At 40.5% G+C, this 24,097-nt stretch overlaps 1 protein-coding gene across 1 annotated transcript in view; it reads right to left on the bottom strand.

The window, feature by feature from the left end:
* Nucleotides 1-7,402: 7,402 nt before the first annotated feature.
* Nucleotides 7,403-24,097, bottom strand: part of CD28 (CD28 molecule) — a 28,965-nt gene continuing 12,270 nt past the window's right edge. Inside the window, exons 2-4 of the mRNA XM_059052517.2 lie at nt 15,394-15,747; nt 15,018-15,142; nt 7,403-9,373 (exon numbers count right to left, since the gene is read on the bottom strand). Coding sequence (XP_058908500.1) covers nt 9,245-9,373; nt 15,018-15,142; nt 15,394-15,747 — 608 coding nt within the window. The 3' untranslated portion in view covers nt 7,403-9,244. The remainder of the gene's footprint in view (nt 9,374-15,017; nt 15,143-15,393; nt 15,748-24,097) is intronic.

Below are 24,097 nucleotides of genomic sequence, written 5' to 3'. Positions count from 1 at the left end.
TCTGGTTTAAACCAATCATTATCTGCTCCCTGGGACTTCTTAGAAGCACATGGTGGGTAGATTAGTGAACACAGTTAGAGTTCTGTTTGTTGCCAAGGAAGGGTAAACAGCTTTTACTTCTGAATGTCTGAACAATGTCTTAAAATGTGTATTCATACAATCCGTTTCAACAATTTAGGAAATGGTAAATCTTTATCAGTAGCCCTCACTTTTCCCAAGTCTTTTTATAGTACTTAGTTAGACCAAAACAGCTTGCAGATATTTATCTAAAGAAAGATATTCATTTGTCCATCCACTTATTCATTCAGTTAAGATGTTCTGAGTATCTATCATATTCAAGATATAGTTCACTTATGGAAGACTCAATAAAGCAAAGTTTATGTCATCACTATTTATTATTTGGAAAACGCCAAACTTCAGAAATGATGTCATAGTTTCTCATGCTATAATGTGAAGGTGACTTTCAAATTAAATTCACCCAAGTTCCACAACATTTTCAAGGTTTCTAGCCTAAACTTACAAATAAAATTTTCTTAAGAGAAAGTAATGGAAACAATTTGGATAAAGTATTGGATTTAAGATTTACAGGGGAATTCCCTGATGGTCCAGTGGTTAGGACTTGGCCCTCTCACTGCCAGAGCCCTGCTAAGATCTCACAAGCTGTGCTGTGCAGCCCCCCCCCAAAAAAAAGAAAAAAAAAAAAAAGGAAAAGGAAAAGAAACAAAAAAAAATGAGTTATAGAAAATGGTAGATTTATTCCAATAATCCTGAATGACAAATATCAAACATAAAATACTTATGTCTGTAAAATATGGGAATGTGATGATGGGAGAAAACCCAAAACAATGGCATTTATTTTGGGAAGATTATCCTGGAAGAGTTATAATAACAAATTTGAAAACTATTATAGGAATTAGACTTGAGGTTATTTAGTCTAGCCCCTCCATGTACTGATAAGTATGAAATAAGAGAAGACTCTGACATTAACTGAAAAATTCCAGGGACATCCTAAGAACTAACCCCAAACCTGGTATTCTCTAGGACACAAAAACTTATTTGTTTTCCTTGGAGATCTGAACCAGGAAGTTTCTTCTCACATTACTCCTAAATGACAACCCCACCAGATGTATGTCAGGAAAAAGCAACTAACTGAATTAAAATATGCAGAAATGCAGGGAAGAGAAGACTAAAGAAGGGAACCCAGAGAGAAATTGTGAAGGTATTAAGAATGATCCTCTGTTTTTGTTTTATTTTATTTTAACTATTATTCATCCTGGACAATTCCTGTTTTGAAAATGGGTATCTAACTTATTCTATAAAGAGCTCAGTAATCAAGTGGCAGAAGGGTAAGCATTCTGTCAGCACCTCAATCGCCCATAGGTGTGGGCATTGGAGAAAGGCATCCTCTCCAAGTGGGCATAGCTTTTCCAGGAGAGTAGCTTAATAAGGGGATCCTGACTGGATTTCAGCCCCCCCTCATCCCCTTGGCTAGGGGCCCTTGCTCAGGGCACACAACACATAAATGTACACAGTGGCCGTGCATGCTGGAGGAGAAAAATTTGGAATTCCTGAGGTTGTTCACCCAGACCCAGAACTTGAATGCCATGTACAAAGTCAGGATAAGTCCACTCTACCAAAATCTTTTTTCATTACTGGTATCCTCAACTGTTGGCACAATAATCTTAGTCATCTGACCTTTTAGAGGCAATTTCCTCATCTTGGCTGGACAGATCGGGCTAAATGCTACATTTGGCCCTATTTTTAAATTGCTCAGATGGTGTGAATGGGTGTGTGGCTAAGGGTGCCCACATAGGCTGGGCTACTTCCAAGGACTATTTGTACCTTGGGTGTAACCAGCAGCTGCAGACAGGAGTGGGGAATGGAAGTGAAGGAATGGTAAGGGTCGGGTCAATGACTTTCTTATCTGAGTAAAAGTGATTTCACCAATTACCCTGGGAAATGCTGAGCCTTAGTTTGGATTTCAGAGGGGTCACTCTTGGTCACCCATCAAATGGCAGCCAGGTACACAGCTCCCAAGTTCACACATAGTCACACAGCCAAACTGATTCCTTCCAGCCCTACCAGTGCAAATGGTGGCTGGGACTCAAAGACAAGCTTGTAGCTAAAACTGTGGCTTGGGTCTAAGCCCAAGCCTTGGACCCAAGCCAGCAAACTGGAGCAAACTGCAGCCTGCAGCCCAAATCCAGCCCACCGTCTGCCTTTGAGCAGCCCATGAGCTAAGAATGGGTTTTTACATTGTGAATGGTTGGGGGAAGAAAGCCAAAAGAATACTAATATTGTGTGATGTGTAAAAGTTACATGAAATTCAAATATTCACCAATAAAGGTTGATGGGAACACAGACATGTTCATTTGTTTCCATATTGTCTGTGGCTGCCTTTGCACTCCAATGGCAGAATTGAGTAGCTGCAAGAAACCGTATGGTCACAAAGCTTAAAATATTTACTATCTGGCCCTTTCCAGAAAAAGTCTGTCAATCCTAAGCTAAGACATTAAACATGTTAGAGATGGTAGATAAGAACATCTCAAAAAATAAATTTCAGGCAAACCAATAAGACAAAGGCTATCAAATAGCCACATTCAAGTCTGAACCCATAATTAAGACTAAGTGATTACCCTGAGGATTAGGGTATTAAAAAAAAAAGGGGGGGGGGGCTTCCCTGGTGGCGCAGTGGTTGAGAATCCGCCTGCCGATGCAGGGGACACGGGTTCGTGCCCCGGTCTGGGAGGATCCCACATGCCGCAGAGCGGCTGGGCCCGTGAGCCATGGCTGCTGAGCCTGCGCGTCCGGAGCCTGTGCTCCAAAACGGGAGAGGCCACAACAGTGAGAGGCCCGCAAAAAAAAAAAAAGAAAAAAAAAGGGACTTACAATGTCTACACTCTGCACTTGGTGAGCGTGGAGATAATAACACCATGTTGCTTGCTGCCACATCTCCATCCTAGGCCACTTCTTAGAGCTGGGCAGGTGCTCATTAAATAGTTATTCAGTGAATGAAAAGGAAGGGAGTAGGAAGAAACATAAAACAAGTGAAGCAAGAGTTGCATAGGGTTAGGAGTGCAAAAGAGACCCCAAGTACAACGACTTGTCTACCCTCGTGTAATACGTCACTATTCTTAAAAGGCAGTAGAAATGCACGTTTTGGAAGCTAACACATCAAATGCTAAGTGTGTGCCCAGGAGACTAAGAAATGACTACATAACTATGGTGACTGCCATGATGCCCTTTCAAGCCCACCTTGTCCCACTCCCTTGCTCAGTCCCCAGACACTCGTCTATTTAGTCCAGAGACTAACTTCAGACTTGGAGATTAATGAGGGGAAGGAAATCAAATCTGAACCTCATGAAATAAACAGCACCACTTGTCACTGTTGATCTTTGATTAACTGACTCTTTTTTTCCGAACCAGGGCCCTTCTCTCTCTCTCTCTCTCTCTCTCTCTCTCTCTCTCTCTCTCTCTGTGTGTGTGTGTGTGTGTGTGTGTGTGTGTGTGCTTGCAGGTGACACCCACACATATCCTTCAGTGTTGGCAGAGATGCTCACTCAGATAACAACTGGAGTTCATGCTGCACATTTTCATCGTCGTGTGTCATCAGCACCAAGCAAAACCACAACTATAGGAAAACAAAGCTGTTTGCTGCTCTTCTGTCTCAACTGACATTTCCACCCAGCTCTCACAATTTGTTCTTTGGAGCCAGAGGAGTGTTTCAATCTGTCATTGAGATAGCTCTGCCAGTTGAAGTGTAAGTAGAATCCGATCCACCCCTACTCGAACATAAATTCACCTTTCTGTGACTTTTTGTCCCCTAGAATTCTGAGCATTCCAAAACTTTTCACCGAGTTTACACAGGCAAATAAGATAAGGAAATGGGCTTGGGAAGTACACATTCTGGCCTTTAGAGTGGCCTCAATAATGAAGTCAGCTTAGAACAGATGAAATATTCTTGGATCATCCATATTTAATCCTTAATGTTTTTCAAGGGTGGAACCCAATGTCCATACCCTGAAAAGAACGAAAGGCACACTGAGGAAGTGTGTTCCATTCTTCCCTGGACAGCGGCCTGGGTCTCTAAGTGCTGAGAGCCTGGGAATCTTCAAGTGGAAAGCACTCATTCCTTTGGGATGCCGAATCAGAGAAAGTTGGGAAGTCCACCCACTCATTGTCATTCCAGAAGAACCAAACTTCTGAGCACCGCTACTGAAAAGCCAAGAGTTAGTGCCTCAGCTAAGGAGATACAGATAAGGTAACAAACAAGTTTCTGGTGTGACTCCCAGACCATCCATTTGTTGCTGCTTAGGGCGGTGGTCAGGGCCCCCATTATGATGGATCCAGAATTTTCTTTGATTTTTCTCACTCATCCATTATCTCTGTTCCAGACAAGGGGAGAGATGAGAAAGTGTACTGCTTTAAAAGGAATCAATCTCTTTTATCAGACTGGATTTAAAAAAGTGAATTCAGGGCTGCAGCAAATTACACTCTTCACCTAGTTATGAAGTTAAAACGTGGTGAGAGGTCTGTTAGGTGAAGTCGTGAAGTTTGCATTTTATTTCATTTTGCACTTGAGTTTCAAGGTGCTAGAACCTTCTCACAGAACTAGGTTACACTATTTATATTAGCCCAATAAAGGAGTGCTTATTGAGCCGATACATTTAATGCCAGAGTTTTTACCAATTTATCCTTCTCCAGTTGATTTGGTTTGTCCAATCAAACTCATGAGCTAAGTCTTTCTTGGAGTAACAGGTTTGGGTTATCTTTATTAAGTTTGATGAGCTCCATTTCAACGAAGAAAATAGTCCATTTGGAGATGAACTCATAACACACCTATGTGACTTCAGACCACACTCAAAGCACAATTTGCAATGAAGTAATAGGAGTTATTACGTGAAGTATCAGACCAGCGCTTGTGTCTCTTGTTCAAGGGCCTTTCCCTACCCACAAGAGGATAGCAGTGTGTGTGTGTGTGTGTGTGTGTGTGTGTGTGTGTGTGTGTGTGCGCGCGCATGTGACTGTGATGATTGATATACCTGATTTGAATTTTCAACTTGCTCCAAATGCCACAATTTTGTTTGTCGTTGTTCTTTTATTTTTAAACTATTGCAAGCCATTATCATGTTCAGTTATGACAAGAGCATGACAGGTGAAGAATCTGAAATTGTCTGTCCCCAGCATTCCCATCCTTGAGCTCTTTATGAACCACAACCAGGCAAAGCATTTATAGAATTTGTTGGGGGCCAGGGGAGAAAAAATAAAAAGAAAGAGCAGCAGTTTAGTAGTTGATGGGATTTTAACAACAAAGGCAACATTTTCAGAAGTCTTAGACTAAAGGCATGTTTAAAACATAGTCAATACTCCATTAAGAGGGAACTTGGGGACTTCAATGGGAAATCAACTTAATTTCAACTGTGGCTTATTTAGCGTGACTTTTAAAGATGACTCTAACAGTATTGGTTTTCGTCACTGCACAAACATTTCTAAAATGTAGCTTATAGCTACCAGGTTTTCTTTCACCAGGCTTGGCTGTGTGTATGTTTTACACCCTGTCTCACTAATAAAATGGATTTTTGAGCTTATTAATAGGAAAGTGGAAAACAGAACTGACTCTCTCCTTCTCAGAGTCTGATTAGTACATTTAGACTGACCATTAATTCATAAAGCCATGTGAAAATTCACTCATTCAGTCAATAAATATTTGTTACATGCCAGGCACTGTCCTGGGCACTGGAGATACGGCAATAAACAAAGCAAAGTTCAATCCCTCCTAGAGCTTACATTCTAGTTTGGGGAATTAGACAGTGAACAAATAAATAAGTTTAAAAGTCAGGTATAAGAAATTGTGAAATGCTATGGAAAAACAAACAAGCAAGGAAAGTAGATGGGGCTTGGGGAGATTTTACTAGGGTAGAAGGTGACACTTGAGCAGGGACGTGAAGGAAATGAAGGAGCAAGCCAGGTAGATATCTGGGGAAGAGCATTCCAGACAATGGAAACAGTATGTGTAAAGGCCCTGGGGTTGGAACATGCCTGTGATATTTGAGGAGGAATATATCAGAAAGTATGTATATACTTATAAGAAAGAGATTTCCTGAGGCTCAAGTGCCCTTGCAGATACGTAAACCTGGGTAGTAACAGGTCTATAGCAGTGATGATTTTGGTTCTAGGTTCATCATTGCCACCATCTCCAACCTCCAGCATGTAGTTAAATTTAACAGTTTGGGATCAATCCCCAGGCCTGCTGTTGCTCCTGTGCAGCAGTACAAAAGGCCAGGATGAGGGACATGATATCCATTTAATCGCCAACATCCCCATTAAATTAGCCAGGAGAACTAGTGGCTCAGTTAGTTAACCTGAGGGATTGATGGAGTCAAGGCTGAAGTTTGATCTCTCTGATAGAACATTTACATCATACAGAATGCACAGGTAAGCCCAACCTGACATCTCAGAGATATAATCCATTGGTCTGATAAGAAGTTGTGGCTAAAGCCAAGCAAACAAACCAGAAGTGTACTTTGCTTTGAAATGAAACTAATATTTAAAAGTCTGATTTTTTTTTCAAGGCTAAACTAGAGATTTATAAAAAGTGTATCCCATACCTTTTTTAAATAACAGGTTTTCTCCAGATTCATCACCAAAAGTGAAGCATACCTGCTCTGAAAAACAGTATTAAAGCACAAATTTAAAACAGGCACATGGTAGTTCAGTAATTTTATCACTGAACACAGAACATAATGTATACTTGGTCTCTTTAAATTGGTATGCTCCTCCCCTAATAAGGGAGCTCACAATCAAAAATTATAGAACCACTATTAATTATAAGACTCATAATAATAGCAACAAATGGCATTGTTTTCTTCATAATTGCCATAATCTGAAACTGTAAAAGCATTGCTCCAACCACTGTTCTTAAACCATTTCTTGGTTCACAGTAATAGTGAAAATGGACTTCCCTGTTACCATTTCTACTCTGGTTCTGTTCAGAGTGAGTAAGAAAAATCTGAAGTATGATTCATCTTCAGTAAACCTATTTTTCCCATCATTAAATAAAACCATTTATTACCAAAGAGCAAATCTTTCCATTTTTTAATTTATTTGTTGTCATTGCCCTTTCTAAAAATTCTCCAGCTCTGTCCTTTTCAAATTCAATCAGATAACTTGGATTAAGGAACTCAAATTGCCAAGAGGCTGGCAATTTGGCACATGTGTCAGTATAAATTCAACAGTTTTCATCACCCAAGTACTGCTAAGTTTGACCTTCTTTGAAATAATTTAATTCATGGAATGGAAGCCCATTTAAAAATCAACCAAAGTACAATATCCTCTGAATGGAATTATAGGATTTCTACCCCTCCCCATGTTACAAAAAAAAAAAAAAATTAGAGAAGACCTCTTTATATACATAAAAGTGAGAGGCAGAATGCTGTACATTTTATTACAAGCTAAAATATTTTGAAACAGGAAATGGGAAGGAGTTTAGAGGCTTTCAAATTTTGTAGCACCTCATCCCTGGGTAGTGAATTTAAATTTGTGTTATAATAGTCTCTTCCTTCTCAGGTCATTGCCCAGTTTAATTTTTATACATAGTTTATCTATATGACCATAATAATAATAGCTAACATATGTCAGTCATGGTACTATGTGCCAGGGACAAGCAGGAAAAAAAAAAAGACAAACTTGAGACATGCCCTCATGGAAATGATAGTATAGGAACAGACATTTGTGATCATTATCTTCATTTTATAGTTGAAGAATCAGAGTCTTAGAAAGGCAGTGACTCGCCTGAGGCCAACTAGCAATAGTATTTGAGCCAGGCCTATCTGCCTCTAAAACCTAGACTTCTCCAACGTCTGAATGAATCGAAGCACTGAACAAAATTATAAGGGCAGCAGTAAAACCATTCTTCAAGGTCCCCAGACATACTCCAGTTGGCCCAAACTAGAGCCAGAAAAATATTCATGGTGTTTCCAGGGTCTGGCCTTGCCTGGTATATTGAGAACTTTGATGCTATCTCAAAAGCATCAAACACTTTTCCATGTCGATGGACCTCCAAGGTAAACAGGCAACTGAACTACAGAGTTCTGGAGCTCTGAGCCCTAAAGCACAGAAAGTCCCAGAAAGAAGCTCTCACCATTTCTCCTTCTGCCTTCTGTCTTCTAGAAAACTCCTACCAGATGCCGGCCACCCCTGTGGCACATGGCAAGAATTGTGCCGTTCCCTTCAGAAGTTTCTCGAGACCCATCCCTCATACTCTAATGGATACTAACATCCCTTTTTCACAGTATCATCACTTCTCCAGTAGATGCACTCTCAGCATCCCGCTGTAGATCTCCATGCAGACAATAAAGAAACCAACTGAGCAAACCTAAAATACATGGAACAGAAAAGACCCCTGTATGATTCGACTGAAATGAGCTGCTAAACAAATAACCCCTCATAGTATTCAAATAATTTTGACATCAAGTGACCTTATTTCCTGACACATTCTTCCTTGGTGTGGGAGGACTACTTTATTCTTTTGAAATCATATTGTGAAGACTACCTTGAATTCCCATCACAAAGAGTAAGGAAAGCAAGTTGGTTTACCTCCCATTGCTCTGAAGGGATTCCATTGGTCAAAATGACTAAATAGGACCAGAATTCATCAAAAAGAATGTCTACATCTTTACAAACTATAATAAAACAGCATTAAATAGGAACTAAGTGACTCATTTCATGAGTGAGAGACAGTGTTTTAAGGGTTTTTTAAATGTTTGTCTCACCACCCCCTCCCCCATTCCAACTTATCTCCACCCTAAACCCCTATTTAATCAAAGGGAATGATTTCCTAACCTTTTCTTCTCCATCTAAAAAGTCTTTCGATATCACACTTCACTTGACTGCAATATGCAGGTGAGTTAGAAAGGAGTAGAACTGGAAGCAGATGTCAAGGCTAACAGAATCCGCTCACTTTCAGTTTTCTACCCTAACCCCTCAATCAAGTCAATAAATACATGGTGGGTTTGAATTTGGGCCATGACACTACAAGAGTCTGCCACAGTAATATTCTTTAACTTCATTTCAGAGTCTCAAAATGATGTTATTCGGTCTAGTTGTTCAAGAAAAATTGGCTTTGGTGGCCTAACAGGAGGCCAAGGTGGCTGGCTGAAGACGAGGCAGTCCTTTCCTATCCAGAGCAATGGTGTTGAGCAGGTGAAGAGGGGCCAGCCGGCTTGCATCTGGATAGGCGTCCGTGTCAGGAACGGTAGGCTGCAAAGTCTCGTGCTGGCGCGTAGGGCTGATAGTGCTTTCGGGTGGGCCCTGGCCTGCGAGGTGTCATGTTCATGTAGTCGCTCTGAAGCCTCCTGTTTCTCTTACTTTTCATCTGCAGAAAAGAGAAATGTCACTGTGAAGAGAGCCAGGGACACAGAGGGAGATATCTGGGAGGAGTGCTAAGATTTGGGGGCAACTCTTCAGAACACAGACAGTCAAAGGAAGCTGAACAAACAAGAATTCATTGAGCACCTTGGACTTGCATAATGACCAATCAAACCCAACTACTTTGGACTCTTCCAAATTAACCTGAAAAATCTGGATCAAAGAAAGTATTTTAGAGAAATGCACCCTTGTTACTCTCAATGCTGCCATTTGAACTGAATTCCAAAAGCATATCTAATGAACATATCCACTGCTGATATGTGAATATTCTTGAAGACCCTTCCTCCTTTGAAAAGGTTAAGTATCCCTACTGCAATCTTCTTGTATTAGTCATTTGCTCAAGAAGCCATTTTTTTTTCATGATTAACCAAAGAGGACCTTCAGCCCTCCAGAGTCTGGAATAGTCACAATTTCATAGCAGTGGAGTCCAAATTAATTGGATGTTACAGTTCTAGACAACTAGTTACAGTCCTATTCCTTTATATGTATGTATATTTCCATAAAGACAATAGCGTCATTCATCTCCATCCCTCAGACACAGCTCCCTCTGGATGAATTCCTACCAGGAATGAGGGGTGATACTAACCCTAGAATAAGAGTTATACTCACCACGAATCTTAGCAAAGTTTTGACTGAGGGTTAGGAACATATTTTCTCAATCAGTGTGATGGTAAAATTTACATGCTTGATAAAAGTCCCATAAAAATTCTGAAACTAGAAAGCCATCCAGATTTCTGGATTCAGAATTCTCTAGAATGAAAAAAAAGTCTATTTCTTGGCACGTAGGCCTGGCCTGATGCATAAGTAAATATTGATACGTTGGACATGAATGTCATGAGCACCTGAATAAATAAGCCAAAGACTTGCCTTATTTCCATGCACTCCTACCTGAGCCCTTCCCACCTTCCTTATCAAAGGGGCAGGAGTAAGTGTTAAAGGTGGGTAAAAAAATGGACCTCCATATCACTAAATAAAACATGTCTTCAGGCCTCATCTTTTGAGCTCTCAGCAGCATTCTAGATTATCCGTTCCCTTCTGAAATGCTTCTGCTTTGCCTTCCGTGAGGTGCTGCCACCCCAGTTCTCATCCTGCCGCTCTGGGGCCACTCCCTCCTTGCCTCCTCTGCAAGCTCATTCTTCTCTAACTAGCCGTTCAGCGTTAGAGTTCCTCACGGTTTGGTCCTAAGCCTTCTCCTCTACTCATGCCATCCTCTCTCCCTAGGCAACCTCATCCACATTCACAGTTTCAATTGCCACCTATTCACCCAAATTTATATCTCTGGATTAGACCTCACAGGTACTTTAAACTCAACATGTCCAAAAAGAAACTCAAGATCTTCCCCTCAAATCTGGTCTTTTCCGGTGTTTCTCATCCCAGTGAGTGACACTACCATATACACAGTTGCCCATACCAGACCTCCTAAGCCTCATCCTTGCACCTCCAACTCCCTTATCCTCTGCCCCAGAGGACATTTTACAACATCTGAAGACATTTGGGGTTGTCACACTGGAATGAATGCTACTGGCATCTAGTGGGCAGAGGCCAGAGATGCTGCGAAACATCCTACAATGCACAGGGCAGCCCCAGACAACAAAGTATTATCCAGCTCAAATGTCAGTAGTGCCAAGACCGAGAAATCCTGATCTGAAGAGTCTGATCATGAAAAAGAAAGGAATGAAAATGAAGCAATGGATACAAGATATATCACTAAGTTAGAATGAATATTGTTAGACTGCCTGAGTCCTCCTTCTTGCTCATCTTCAAAGATGACTGATGATTTGAGCCTGCGTGATCAGGAGGCTGATGGTCCATCCATAAGTATAAGGCAAGATGACAGGAAAAGTGGATTTGAAAGAGACTATCAATTCAGCTTTGGTCATATGGGATTTGAGATGATGGATGGGGTTATCTAGCTGAAAGTAAGAAGAGGACAGCATTAAACAGACATAATTGGGGGATGCATTCAGGGAGAGGTAGCTATGGAAACCAAGGGGGTGAGGGAAGTTGCCCTTCAAACATCTTGGTTCTACATCCTTTCTATAAATAAAGGACTAGAGTTCTCTTGGGCACAGGGTTATGGCAGGGCAGGAGTAAGGCAAGGAATTGTCTGTCCCCAAATAAATGTGGAAGGCTGCTGCTGATATTCTGAGAGGCAGTAGAGTACCTACTCTAACTCTGATGACTTCCCTTGCCAGACTCCCAGGAGACAGACTTTGCTTCTGGACACTCAAATTAAACTATAACTAGTTAGAGGGGCCCCCATAACGACGATGTCTTGGCTCTGAGGTTCTCTGGGTTGCACCAAAATTATGAAAGATCTGTTGCAATCCGCTCCCATGCTTACCCTTATGCTGTTATCAGATAGCAGATTTAGTCATTTTCACCCTAACTGTAAACACAACAGTGGAATGGAAATGAGACATGCTGGGAACAGTGTACAGAACCCACAGTGTCCATGTTCATCTAGCATATGCATATAGGTGTGCAGAGTACTCACCTTACATGTCTGTGTGCCTAAGTCATTTATTTAGCCCTTCAACATTCACTGTCTTCTAAAGATGTGTGATTTCAGGACCACTCCTCCCTTCCTCTTCCTTCTACTCCCATCCTTACCAACTTGTTTCTTGGAAGCAGCAGAAAGACACAGGCATACATGGGGCAATTCATTTAAAAGACATGGTCTTCAAGAACCCACTGGATTTAAAGGCAGATACTACCTGTACACACACTATCCACATTCCCCACAGTGTGATTTATAGTGGAGAAAACTGTGTTTTTTAAAGGCTCCTTTAGATTAAGAAGGAGAATGGGTTTACCATCTCAACGGAGTGAATTGAGGATTGAATGAGAGTAACAGGTGCTGGTCTGTGGCTGCTTGGCAGAGGGGAGCTCTTTATTTATTCAAATGTCAGCAACAGGTCAAGAACCGAGATAGAATCTGCAGCTGTTCCCAGAAACCCACTCAGCCTAGAACTGCCTACGGCAGTACATCACAGACCCTCAGGAAGTTCCGAAAACAGCATCTTACACCAAGGCACAATGCAGACCAGCCAAAAATAGGATCCCAGAAAAGTACCCTGAAAATGGCTAAACTCTAGGGATCCCTGATGACCTGGCTGCCTGTCTCAGCAAGCTGCTTAAACAGTATCCGGAAAAGATGAGCCCTGGTTAAAAATGCTCTGTTATTCTATGAAATACACATATATATTTATTTCACACCCTTTTGGTCAGAGAGTACAAAGACCTATGTTTGAGATGCAAATAAAGGGTACTTCTTATTGGGTAACCTAATTAACCACAATAGGCCACAGAAGAAGAGAAGAAAAGGTATGCCAAGCACTGGGACTGCCCAATTTTCAGGGAGCTCATGAGACAGAATAAGACCAAAATAAGTTTTCTCAAGACAAAGGAAGAGGAACCTCACTAGGAATTAGTAGCGCTGCCAAAGAAAAACATATTGCATTTATGATGTTTCCAATTTAAAAGTAAACTTTTTAAACTCATTAAAAATAGAAGCTACTTTTGTCCCTTTGGGTAATTCGAGTCACTTAGCAACTTAGTCCCTGCTTAGAGTAACTGATATTCTAATGTATATTGACAATAAGTTTTAAATGGTGAGCAGTAACCTTCTGGCCACTGATAGTTAAAACAGTTTTCCAAAACTACTTCTTACAAAGCTAGTAAAGTACATTGACTTAGGTCAGCATACTACAGGGGAGCACCTGTCCTGGAAATGCACCCCAAAAGGCACTGCACCTGGCTTTTAGATTAAGAAGTTGAGGGCTTCCCTGGTGGCGCAGTGGTTGAGAGTCTGCCTGCCGATGCAGGAGACACGGGTTCGTGCCCCGGTCCGGGAGGATCCCACATGCCGCGGAGCGGCTGGGCCCGTGAGCCATGGCCGCTGAGCCTGCGCGTCCGGAGCCTGCGCTCCGCAACGGGAGAGGCCACAACAGTGAGAGGCCCGCGTACCGCAAAAAAAAAAAAGTTGATATTCCAAGGGGATCGAGATAAAAACAAGAACTGAGAAATTCTAATGTTATTGGCAAACTCCACGGAGGTTCAAAGATGAAAGGTAACTAGGATGAAGACACCAAGATCCAGACTCAACTGACGTCAGAGGAAGAACTTAGGCAAATATTCCACTACATAAAAAGCCCCCATCAGGGTTGGGCAACTTGAAGAAGGCAAGATAGGCAAATTCTCATGATCTGATATAAAGGATTTCCAGGAACAAGCAGCCACTTTGGCGGTTACAGATTTTGTTGGAGGTACAGATTAGGCAACAGGCAGCCTGACAAGGATCCATGTGCCCCCTAGTCTCCCAAAATGGGAGAAGCATTTGGGGAACAAGGGAGAGGCAAACTTTGGCAATGGGCCGACAAGAGTTTAAAAGGATCCCAGGCTGAATCTATCCTTGGCATGACTGTGAACCCAGGGCTGCCCTCCTCCTCCACCCCGACCCTGCCCAGCACCAAGGCTATAGTAAATAGGATGGCTTCAACATGGCATGGCTTCCAGAAATCACTGATCCATGTATGAATTAGTTAGATGTATGGAATATGCCTTAAAGATAAGTATGATACTTTAGGCATACCCATTGAAGTCCTTAGTTTGGCCTCTATGGTGGTTATCAATTCATCAGTTCATAAGCATTCTTTAAGCACTAAGCTAAATGTACTTAATACCAGATGGATTGTGAATGTCAAGAGAAATAGTCCTGTATCTTTGGGAAGCATACATATCCTGTTGAGGAAATTATTCATACATGAATCTAACTTCTAGAAAAAAATTCAAAGACAATATGGAATCAGTGCCACACTGTGTACATAAGAACTGGAAGTTTCTGAGTAAGAGAAAGGAAAGAAAATAAGGAGGTCCCTGCCTCACAGTAGATATGGTTATCAATATGCATTCAAATCTAGGCCAAAACTTCAACGTTGAAGAAGTTAGAGAAAAACACACCAAGTTTATTGCATGAACATTTGTAAAAGTTCGTAAACTCCAATTCAGTGGTAAGAACTCAGAAAAGTCTAACTCCCATTATAGTTTCATAATGACAGCACCATACTTGGCCTTACAAAATTCAACTGCTTCAGAGGAGATAAAAATATGACTCAGATAAACAGACCTAGTTTCCTTGCTAGGTTTGAATGCATGATTTCAGTAGACAAATTTCTCATGATTTTTGACCCCGAGCCAAAGTTATTCATTGGCTTCAGTTTCTTAGATTCCCAAGTCACATAGATTTTTATACTTATGTATATATTAGAGCTATTTTATATGTCACAATGACAATGCAAAGTGGGGAGAAGAAAGGTAATTTTCTACTCTATCTCCCACACTTATTTACATGTTTAGCTTCTTACTATGCCTGGCCACCTAATCAGTGCCTTCTGGAACATAAACTCACATCAGATTTTTATCTCAGATAAAGTTGGATAGGCTAAAAGAGAACCTACTGAAACCTAGCAGGGAAAAAGAAAATAATCACATGTTCAACAGAAAATAAGCCACATAGGCAAAATTCTTGAATATGTCCAATTGCATATGCAGTAGAAAAGTTACAATGAAAACAAGGCTGCTTCTCTTACCCAGCAGTTAGAAAGAGCCACTGTTGCTATCAAGCTATAGAAAGTTAGGACTCCGTTTACCACCACAAGTGCCCAAAATGGCTTAGAGGACTCAGGAGACCGGGGAGCTGGACAAAGATGTTTCTCTGAAAAATAGAATAGATTAGATTAAATGATATGGGAACGGCACTTGAGTACATTTCCTTCCTTCTTCCTAGAGGAGAATACGAGAGGAATAAAAATATGCAAAATATCACTGGCTTAAGAGCTGTAGACTTCCTCATTGGTCTGTCCTCTTTGGGAGTTAGCCAGCCCCACCACTGATCATGACCTAGCTTTCAAGACTGCAGTTGAAAACCATTACTTGAGAGTGGACATTGGTCGAGCCGTGCGTTACCTTTCACATGGATAATGGTCCCATTACTCTTCTCATTGTCTATGTAAGGAGGAGGATACAGAACCTCGATTTTGCAGAAATAAATATCCGTTTGGTTAACGTACAAATCCTGGAGGTAGAATGTCACTGTTTCGTTGCCCAAGTTCACAGTGCAGTTGAATTCCTTATTTGTAGACTGAAGTGACTTGGAGTGATTTCCATTCACAGCACAGACCTCCACAGCACTATCTACTCCCTTATAAAGGGATGCCCGGAACTCCTTCGAGAAGAGATTGTAGGTATACTTGCAGCTGAGGTTGACCTCATTGTTGTTTACCACAAGCATGGGCGACTGATTCACCAAAATCTTGTTTTCTGGATGGGGGAAAAAATCATTTGCTTAGAACAAGAATATAAGGACTTTTTTTCTGAAGTCAAGATATATTAATTAACAAAATCAACAGATCTCCAGCAAAGGATTTCTCTTGGCAGATGAAGACGCAGGAGATCTTTGGAAGATAATTATCCTGAGAGTTTACATTTTGATATTATTTTCATCCTCCTTTGAATGGAACAGTGGAGCATGTTTTCACTTGGAAGGCAGAACGTGGCCTTCTGTTGGCATTGAACATCACAGCTATGCATTTGGAATTTTTGAATCTGTGCTGAGGTTCCTAACACGTTAATCATGCTCAATTAATTTTCTAATTGAGTGTTTTACTTGGAAATGGCTTTTAACACCTGACCTAAACAAATAGATTTGTATTTTAAGTTGTGATTCAGCCTTTTGTGAAGGAATTTAAATGTTTTGAAACATTTTGACTTTTTTTATTGGCTGTTCCAAGAGTAGGATAAAGAGGTAAGAAAAATGTAGCCCAAAGAATTTAATTTATCCTCCATAGCAAATTCTGAAAACAGCCTTGTCAGGAAGTTTGCACATTTGTTTCTTTAAATCACAGAAGATGGAAGAGGCCCAAGAGGCCCACAAGTGTTCTTTCTCTAGTCCACCTTCTACCTTTATGCTATCCTAGTAAACGATCAAAGAATCTGGAGACCACCTAGTTCAATCTCTTCACTTTTAAAGCAAAGAACCTGAAATCTGCATGATGGAGGAGAACATATCTATTCTATCTTGTTGTTTTCCCACTATACCCCATTCCCTAGCACATGACAATATATTCCCTTTTCTTGTAATGACTGTATGAGGCCTAGAAACATTGGATGATCTGTCTAATATCACTGAGCAGATGGTGAGCAAAGCAAGGATTAAAACCCAAGTAAACTACAACCACCTGAGCAAGGGGCCACTTAAGCACTGAGAATCGACTTTGCAACCAAGACTCTCCAAAATGTCTTTAAAACAATAAATCACTTTGTGTCTTTGATTCAAAATTCAATACAAACAAAAAACATTTTTGCTATTGTTTTTAGGTATACTAACAATTGTCTGCCTGTTCACATTTTTTTGAAGGGTTATTTGAAGCAATACCTCCCATACCCACACTAAAGGGTCAAATAATCTATTAAAATGAAATTTACAATTTAACCTGGATTTGAATCCATGTACTCAAGTATTTTGTTTTTGCTTTGGAAAAAACGGAGCTGCATAGAACTAAATCACTAATAGCTTTTCATCTCTTACCTAGTTCTCAATGCTAGCTGTACATCAAGAACTTGTGCCTGGGTCCCATTCCCCAAAATTCTGATTAACTGGTCTATGCTGGTGGAGAGAGGAATCGATTTTTTTCATTTTTTTTATAACAACTTATTAAGATATAATTCATGTACCATAAAGCTCACCCTTTTTGTAAAGTTCACCCTTTTAAAGTAAACTTTCAAAGTTCGGTGGCTTTTTATTATATTCGCAAAGCTGTGAATGGATCACCACTCTCTGATTCTAGAATATTTCATTACCCCCCAAAAGAAATCCCATACCCATTAGCAGCCACCTCCCCATTCCTTCTTTTTTCCAGCCCCTGGCAATCACTAATCTATTTTCTATCTCTATGGATTTGCCTATTCTGGACATTTCATATAAATGGGATCATCAATATGTTGGCTTTTTTTTTTTTAACATCTTCATTGGAGTATAATTGCTTTACAATGGTGTGCTAGTTTCTGCTTTATAACAAAGTGAAGCAGCTATACATATACATATATCCCCATATCTCCTCCCTCTTGCGTCTCCTTCCCTCCCAACCTCCCTATCCCAACCCTCTAGATGGTCACAAAGCACCGAGCTGATCTCCCTGCGCTATGCGGCTGCTTCCCACTAGCTACTGGTTTTACATTTAGTAGTGTATATATGTACATTCCACTCTCTCACTTTGACCCAGCTTACCCGTCCCCCTCCCCGTGTCCTCAAGTCCTTTCTCTAGTAGGTCTGCGTCTTTATTCCCATCCTGCCCCTAGGTTCTTCATGACCATTTTTTTTTTTAGATTCCATATATATGCGTTAGCATATGGTATTTGTTTTTCTCTTTCTAACTTACTTCACACTGTATGACAGACTCTAGGTCCACCCACCTCACTATAAATAACTCAATTTCATTTCTTTTTATGGCTGAGTAATATTCCATTGTATATATGTGCCACATCTTCTTTATCCATTTATCTGTTGATGGACAGTTAGGTTGCTTCCATGTCCTGGCTATTGTAAACAGAGCTGCAATGAACATTGTGGTACATGACTCTTTTTGAATTATGGTTTTCTCAGGGTATATGCCCAGTAGTGGGATTGCTGGGTCATATGGTAGTTCTATTTTTAGTTTTTTGTTGCCTTTTGTATCTAGCTTCTTTCACTTAGCAGAATGTTGTCAAGGTTCATCTATGTTGTAAATGTATCAGAACTTCATTCCTTTTCATGGTCAAATAATATCCCATTGTATGGATATACCACATTTTGTTTCTTCACTCATTAGCTGCTTTCACTTGTTGGCTATTGTGAATAATATTGCTATGAATACTCATGTACAAGTTTTTTCTGTGGACGAATGTTCTCAATTCTCTTGGGTGTACACCTGGAGTGGCATTGCTGGGTCATTATGGTAATTTTGTATTTAACTTGTTAAGGAACTGCCAAACTGCTTCCTAAAACAACTGCACCATTTTAGAGCCCCACCAGCAGTGTATAAGGGTTCCAATTTCTCCACATCCTTGCCAACACTTGTTGTCCATCTTTTTTATTATAGCCATCCTAGAGTTATGAAGTGGTATCTCATTGTGGTTTGATTTGCATTTCCCTAATGACTAATGATTTGAGCATTTTTTTCATGTACTTATTAGCTATTTGTATATCCTTTTTAGAGAAATGTCTATTTAGATCATTTGCCCACTTACCTGGGTTGTCATGTTAGTGTTGAGTTATCAGAGTTCTTTACACATTTTTGATACAAGTTCCTTATCAAGATATGTGATTTGCAAATATTTTCTCCTATTTTATATGTCGTGTTTGGCATTGGTTTAACAGTTCTCCCGGTTGATTCTAATATTCAGTCAGGGTTGAAAACCACTATAGCCTAACAGAGTTCTCAAGCTGACAGCATATTAGAGTCATCTGGAAACTTTAAAAACCCTTGATTCCCAGGCCAATTAAATCAGAATCTTTGGGTGTAGGACCCAGACGTCAATATTTTTGAAGTTTCTCAGGAGATTCTAATTTGCAGTCAAGTTTGCGAAGCAGTGGCTTAACAGTGGAAACTCACTTTTAATCCTCAATTCATAGGCTTCCACTAGCATTTCCAATCTCATTTTCTTGAACCAAAACCCTCCCAGTTAGCCAGATCATTTAGGGACACACTGTGAGTACTCATCTCTCTGTACCTTGTTCACCGACTCCATGGCCTACAATGTCTCTCCCTTCTCAGGTCTCAAAATGATTACTCTCTGTTCTACATTTTGAGCATCTCTTGTTTCATAGGCTTCCATTTGTTTAACTTTTGATTTGTGTGTATTTCCTCTACACCCCTAGTTTACAAGTCCCTTTTGAGCAAGGACAAGAGGTTATGCTTCTTTTCATGATACTGTGCAAACAACAGCATCTCATTAAATAATAAGTGAAAGATAGTGATCAGACTGTACCATTCTTAGCAGCAGCTAGCTCTGCCTAGCATCTCATTAAGTCCTCATTCAAAATCTGTCTCAACAACAACTTTAGCTTCATTTATTATTCATTATAACAAATACTCTCTAAAAGCACTGAAAAGTAAACACGTAAAGACAAAAAGTTCAGCCTGTCTTGATAGGAAAATCCAACTCATTTTCTGTTTTGTTGTATCTTGCTTGGCCTTTTTCTCTGCTTACTTAGCAAGAATCACCGGGCCGGTTCTGATTGGAAGAGCCAACCCCAGCAAGAAATGCCAACATCTCCTCTCCTTTTCAGCTTAGATATCTGTGTTTCTGCCTATTGAGGACTCCAAGAAGTGTGTTTCTGTCATTAATTACTTGAATTCTGTTCTAATGGGCATTCAAATTCTTCCTGATCTTCCTTTGAGAGCTGATGTAAGAAAAAAGATGAGAATAGGACTCCTTTGCAGGGATTTTTTAAAAGCGGGGAGGGGAAGCATGGGCAAGGAAACTGAGTAAGGCTGAAGAGAAATCCTGGACGGTTGCTCAGTTTGGCCTCTTTCTCCCAGCACCACAGCAAGCTGGAGAGGGAGGGGGGCCAGAGAAGCTCAAGCATCTACACTCCAGTGGTTTGCTCAGTGCCTCTTGCATAACTCAGGGTGAGACACCGTCCCAAGAGGCACTGGGAGAGAGAAATTGATTTCCCAAAGGTAAGCAGGGCTCAGTGTCTATCCTTGGGCAGCTCACAATCTGGTGGGGGAAGAAAGATACAAAAACAGACAGCGACTTTAAAAAGAGTGGCACAGTGATCTGCAAGTGTTTGTGAGGGCAACTGGGGATCCAGCTAAGGATTTCTGGAGGAGGTGACTGCTGACCTGAGTCTTACAAGGATTATGCACAGATTGATTCAACAAGTTTTTATGAAGTAAAAGTCACCCTAGCTAAGTCTTTGTGTTAGGGGGTGCGGGGGAGGTAGGAGAATGTGCGTTGGGGTAGGGGTGAGGTAGGGGACTGTGGGGAAGATAAAGACAGAGAGGAAAAAAAAGAATAGTCTAGGCAGAGCAGATGAGGAGGGGAGAAAGTGTATGGCAGGTGTTGGGAATTGCACCTACCTGAATTTGCTGGACCTGAGTTGTAAAAGACAAGACTGGCAAGGTAAGCATAGTTCATAGGTTGGACTCTCTCCCGCAGGTAATGAGGACCCTTTGAAGGATTTTAAACAGAAGAGTCATACGTACAACTTTTCATTTTATATAGATCCCTTTAGCACAAAGGTGGAAGGTGAATTTGAAGAGAACAAGAGGGAAAACGTGGAGCCCAGTTAGGATGCAATTGTAGTAGTCTAGGCAAGAGGTGATAAGGGTCTGAACTATGGTTAGAAAGAGGTGAATGAACTCAAGAAATATTTCCAGACTGAAGTTGGCAGAACTCAGCATGGGTTTAGATGTGATGAGCGAGGGAGTTAAAAATGCTGTCCTCAGGCCACACAGACCGACCAGTAAGTAACACTGTTTTCCTTTGGCCTATGTCTTTTCTTCATTCATTACATGACCGGAGCAGACAGCTCAGAAACTCAGGTGAACTTTGGACATCTGGGCTGTGAAGAAGACATTCTTCCAGCCTAGGGGATCATTGCAAACAAAAAGGAAATTACCTCGAATGTTCCTGGGCACATAGTTGACTCCCTGGAGCTTAGTCAGTGTTGGCTCTTTTTCAGAAGAAGGAGAAGCAGTGGTCTTCCTCTGCTTTCCTTCACAGAGCATGATATAATGAGATAACTGGAAGATAGATTTCCCTTCTGTTCATGATGGGGCCTCCAAATCAATCCTCACCGTTGTTAAAACTGATCACATTTCTCCTGAGCCCATTCTCCCTCAGCACTACAAAGTGAGAAACTTCTTAGGGAAGAGCAATCTGAGGTCCTAGGATCTGGCTGGCTGTTACCTATTCAATATTCCCCTGGTTGATGGCCTATCCAACAGTTGAGCAAGGGAAGGAAAAGTCACTTCTTGTGTGACCCTATGTACTAATATTTTGTTGGGAAAGAGCTTGAAAAATATTGCTTACATGGTCATTTGAGGGAAAAGAGATGTCCCATTTGTCTGTCAAGGTTTACTTTCCTCTTCTTCTATGTCAGCACAGATCATTTTAAAATTAGGTACTATGCTTGAAGTATCAATAGTTCTCTTAATATGTGCTAGTGTGTGGCAACAGCCTTCTAGCTGAGGGTTCAACTTGAATTCAAGTTTGACTGATAGAACCTCTTGTTTTTTAACATGTATCTCTTTATAGTACTTGCTTCCACCTTGATTCATGTCAATCATTCAGAGAAGCCATCTCATAGGACTTCAAAATCTACATCTGCTTTGGAGAGACACTAAAGGAAGGAAATTCACTTTGGGTGGTAGGAAAAGATAATCAATTGCTCTAAGTGATATTGAATACTTGTGATCATTATGACTTCCCATAGACACAGTAATTCTGATTGCTCTTATTTTTTCTTAAAAATGGAGCATGTGTGAAAATGCACACCCCTTACTCTGTGAGAGCAAAGTAATAACATGGATCAGTCAAAGCAACAAATAACCAGAACACCAAATGACATTTGGCTTTGATATGTATTTTGGTTCTCTGAGTTTCAGGGAATCTACAGTACTTCAAATGACTTAAGGACATATTGTAAAATTTAAGGACATATCTAGACTCAGAAGAAGAAATAAGAGAAATATTTAGCTTCCCCCTACTAGCTTCTGTTTGATTCCTTTTTGCTTTCCAGTTAGTGCTAGGAGTGGGAAGCATCCTTCTCATGTTAATTTTTTTCTTAGCAGACCTACCCCTTTCCCTGTAAATATTCGGTTTTCCCTCTTGTGAGTAGTTAGGCAAGGTCTGCCTAAGTCAAACCTACTAGGTTAAAAGAGAGACATTGTCAATCTATCAGTTGTATTCGCTTCTGGTGTCAAAAGATTGGCTTGACTGACATGGCTGTAATTGAATTGGCAAGTTGTTTTGATGATGAATTTAGTGCTTTGCTTTTCAAAGCCTTTCCTAGCAGCTAAACTAGCTAAAGGTGTGGAGACAGGAAGCAGTAACCTCAAACCTCCTTCCCTCACAACTCCTCCTTGACAACAGGCAACATGAAGAGTAAGATTGGAGGTGAGAAGGTACTTATCTGCTACTTATGAGCAAGGCAGTGAGAGATGAAAGATTTCCCACAGATAATCTGTGAATTTTGTGATATAATTGACTTCTGGAAAATTGAAAGTTGCTTGTGCGTCCATGAGAAATGGGGGAAGGGAGCTTGGTTACCAAAAACAAAACAAAACAAAACTTTCCCTTTTTGCCTATGGTAAATAGGTCAATTACTATAATAATAAACAACTCTCTGCACAGGTGGAGTGGATAACCACATCTAAGGTGTGGCTCCGAACACCAGAGAAGGAACCCTGACCCTAAAAGGACACTCCCCACCAGCTCAGTTAATGCTTTGATTTCAAAATTAGGCGAAGCCTAAAATGCAATGTGGGAAATGCATTGACAAATTAGTAACTATGGTCTATATTCATAGGGCTACAAAGTACTTTCACCTATTTTATCTTATATAAACTCCACATTAACCTGTGAAATAAATAAGCAGGACAGTCATCTTTATGCCCATTTTATAGATGAGGAAGCTGAGGTCAAAAAGGTCTAATTCTTACTCAAGGTTACAGGAGAAGTACACGACCCTTAGGACTTGGCTCAAGCCTCATGATTTCTAATCTAGTGTTCTTTTCCCTCTGCCAGGTTGCATCAAAATTTCAATCAATTTTGGTGATTGTTTCTAGACCTTCTCAAAGTTGGACTTGATAGTTGGATGGCACAGAAGTGAGACTTAGGGAGGAGAATACCATTGAGCAGGGGAGTAAATGGAGTGGGAAGAGGACAGGACCAAGATACATTTCATTTTCTACCCCATTTTGCTGGAATACCATCCTCAAAAAGTGGTCAGCTGGAAGGGAAGTTGGAGATGATCTCAGCCAATCCCTTATTTTACACAAGAGGCAACTGAAAACCAACGAAGTAAATGGCTTTCTAAACAAGGTCACAGAAATTGTGGAAGAGCTAAGATATTATTTATTCATGATTCTAGGAGTAATATTTTAAATAATGAATGAATAGAAAACCAATTTTGTACATTCAGCAAGTTTGACTTGATTTCATGTCAATCTTGACTTTTTCATACTTAGAAAAAGTCTGTTACCAAACTTGCTTTGTCTCTACACAAAAGATTTTGCTTACAATTGCAGAGACTTCCTGAAGGTCACAGATGGAACCCAGATAAAGCCTACAGACAATATGGTCCCATGAAATGCCTCTTATAAATTATTTCAGATCCACATGCAATAATTACACCATTGCAGCAATTCCATTTCAGCTTGCCCACGTGTCCAAAAGAGTTTGAACACAAACATTAGTCAATACATAAAATCACTTTCAGTCTAAACTTCATTGGGCAAACCCTTAACTTCAGGGCCTTTGTGAATTACATTTATTTGTCACGATTAATTTACGATATCCCATCTTTCCTTTTCCTTGTCATAGCACCATAGAGAAATCAAATGGCACACAGAGGCTGGTGAACCAGAGAGTGGAATATGCAGCACTCAAGACTGAAGGTCGC

The sequence above is a fragment of the Kogia breviceps genome, chromosome 2 (assembly GCF_026419965.1).
Source record: "Kogia breviceps isolate mKogBre1 chromosome 2, mKogBre1 haplotype 1, whole genome shotgun sequence".
Lineage (NCBI taxonomy): Eukaryota > Metazoa > Chordata > Mammalia > Artiodactyla > Physeteridae > Kogia > Kogia breviceps.
The sequence above is the reverse complement of the archived record's forward strand: the minus strand, read 5'-3'. Positions and strand labels throughout refer to the sequence as shown.